At 36.7% G+C, this 2871-nt stretch overlaps 1 protein-coding gene across 1 annotated transcript in view; it reads left to right on the top strand.

The window, feature by feature from the left end:
- The window catches only part of UFSP2 (UFM1 specific peptidase 2), an 18521-nt gene extending 15650 nt beyond the window's left edge, over positions 1–2871 (top strand). The window contains 3 exon segments of the mRNA XM_012806994.2: positions 117–193; positions 1060–1184; positions 2779–2871. Of these exon segments, the coding sequence (XP_012662448.2) occupies positions 117–193; positions 1060–1184; positions 2779–2865 (289 nt within the window). The 3' untranslated portion in view covers positions 2866–2871.

Below are 2871 nucleotides of genomic sequence, written 5' to 3' on the forward strand. Positions count from 1 at the left end.
TTATTTTTTAAATAATAAACCAAGAAGGAAAAAGGTAGAAAACATTGGTTCTGAAACTCATGATTTGACCTTAGTGTTGAAAGTAGTTCATCTGATGGACAATGGTTTCTTTCTAGCCAAGGTTCAGAAATGGCCTCTCAAGGACGGGAACTGGCTAATCATTTCCAAAGCGAAGGAACGCCAGTTATGATCGGTGAGGTGTTTTGGACATCTTGGGCGCTTTTGGTAGGGTGGAGAGTATGTAAAACTTATCACTAACATAAATATTGAATGTTGCATAGAATCATTCATCTTAAACATTTTAAAATTAACTTTTACACTGCACATATTAATATCTGGATATTTAAAAAAATTCCAAAGTGGCTTGCACAAAAAAGTTTCTAATAAACAGAAGTAAAGGCTAAAAAAAGAAATGATAACTGTGTTTAAAACATTTAAAAAGCTAAGAGCAGTATTAAAAAGAGGAGACGGTCACCAAATTGAGAATCATAAGTCATGGTATTGTCACTAACTTAGCTGGCTATGTGACACTGTGCAAATTACTTAATCTCTCTGGACTTTATGTGTTTAAAATAAGATTGGATTAACTGATGTAAAGATGCATGCTTCCAAGAAGTAAAGTTATCCTGTGATGAGAGGTAAGCTCAGACTAGTGTGATGTCAGCACGGTATCAGAAAAACCATCATGAGTGGATGGGCTGTGTCACTCAGAGCAGCAGCAGCTGACCATCTGCTCAGAGGGGTACCACAGTAGTGACTGCTGCTCTGCTGGGAGGAGTTTGGACCCTCTGTGGGGTTCAGTTCAAGTAATTCTGTGGATTCGGCAGAAGAATATAAACTTTATACAAATATAAATAAGATTGTATCATTTATCTGTTAAAGATGTAATTTTATCTTTTCAGATATATTTGACATTGTGGTCTTTTACAGTGTAGGGTAGTCAATTTAATGCTGTTTTAGATCAGTTAATAGGCAAAGTAATCAGCCTTTTAAAACTTACATTGAATAGGCAGTTGAGATAGTTTATGTCCTCTTTTGTATTTCATATTTCTTCTACAGGGGGAGGAGTTTTGGCCCACACAATACTAGGTGTTGCATGGAATGAGATAACAGGGCAGATAAAATTTCTAATTCTAGATCCACATTATACAGGAGCCGAAGATCTACAGGTTATTTTAGAAAAGGTAAGTATCCATTATTTCTTTTTTTTGCATAGAAAACACAGGGTTAATAACAGCCACTATTTACTTAGCACTTTTTATATGCAGTGTCATGACAGCCATGGCAAGCAGAATTCATGCCCATTTGATTATTCCAAGAAAAAAGACTGAAGCTCAGAGAATCAGAGCATTGCTGAAGCTGGAATTAGAATTCCAGGCTACCAACTCCAAAGTCTGCTCTAAACCATCATACATGGATTACACTGCCCCTCAAACATATCTTTTAAAATCCTACTTTCCCAAAACAAAAAAACCTAAATGGTCACATCTTTTGTAGATAAAGACCTGTTATTTACTTAATACATTTTACCACTTTCTATGAAGTTTTTTGTCTGAAGGAGACTGGCATTATTTCTACTGCTAATTAACCTTCAACTATTTGTATAGCACATAAGAAATAACACTGCTCACATATAGTAAGTATCCATTTAACACAAATTGTGACCCAAGGCAGAGAACCCAGAAGTGGAGGTTATCAAACTGCCTGTTAACAGAGAGAAAGTAGCTGAGGGTGGTGATCCTTAGGGTCAGAATGCTAAGGCTGCGGTGAGTGAGAGCCTTTCCATCTGTGAGGACAGGAGAGAAAAAAGTAAATTTGCAAAAGGCAAAATTTAGGTTAGATTTTTTTTTAAACTCAATTATTAAACTTAATAATAGAACACAAAGTTCATAAATATTATCCTTTAAAGCAGTGGTTCTGGCTTGGTGCCTATGGCTTAGCAGCTAGGGCACCAGCCACATACCTCAGAGCTGGCAGGTTCAAATCCAGCCCAGGCCTGCCAAACAACAATGACAACTACAACCAAAAAATAGCTAGGTGTTGTGGCAGGCGCCTGTAGTCCCAGCTACTTGGGAGGCTGAGGCAAAACAATTGCTTAAGCCCAAGAGTTTGAGGTTGCAGTAAGCTATGATGCCCTAGCACTCTATCCAGGGCAACAGCTTGAGACTCTGTCTCAAAAATAAACCCAAATAAATAAAGCAGTGGTTTTCAACCTTCCTAATGCCGTGACCCTTTAATACAGTTCTTCATGTTGTGGTGACCTCCAACCAAAAAATTATTTTCATTGTTACTTCATAACTGTAATTTTGCTACTATTATGAATTGTAATGTAAATATCTGATATGTGGGATGGTCTTAGGTGACCCCTGTGAAAGGGTCATTCGACCCACAGGTTGAGAACCACTGCTTTAAAGATTTTACTGCTTTGTATAAATAAATGTATCAAGGTATATCAATGTCTTAAAATAGAAGAGTAGAATATATACTTGCATAATTTTAGAATTAACAAAAAATAGCTAAGTAGCATGCTTTTAGACATTATGGAGGCTTGACTAATGAGTTGAGACATATTTAAGTGTATTTGTTTTTCCTTGTGCTAAATTTAAGTTAGGCAGCTAATTCTCACATATGAAAACTCAGTACTAAATCTTTAGGAGAAAGTATCGTAAAACATTATTAACTTGAAAAGTGCTGACAGAGCCTCATGTTGTAATTTCCATCACGCAGTCGGTCTTGTAACTTTGTAAAACGTTTTCCTTTCCTTTCTCTTATCTCCAGGGCTGGTGTGGATGGAAGGGCCCAGACTTTTGGAACAAAGATGCTTACTATAATTTATGCCTTCCTCAGCGACCAAATATTATTTAAAGTGTC

This window comes from Otolemur garnettii, unplaced genomic scaffold (genome assembly GCF_000181295.1).
Source record: "Otolemur garnettii isolate 467f Iridium unplaced genomic scaffold, OtoGar3 scaffold00061, whole genome shotgun sequence".
Taxonomy (NCBI): domain Eukaryota; kingdom Metazoa; phylum Chordata; class Mammalia; order Primates; family Galagidae; genus Otolemur; species Otolemur garnettii.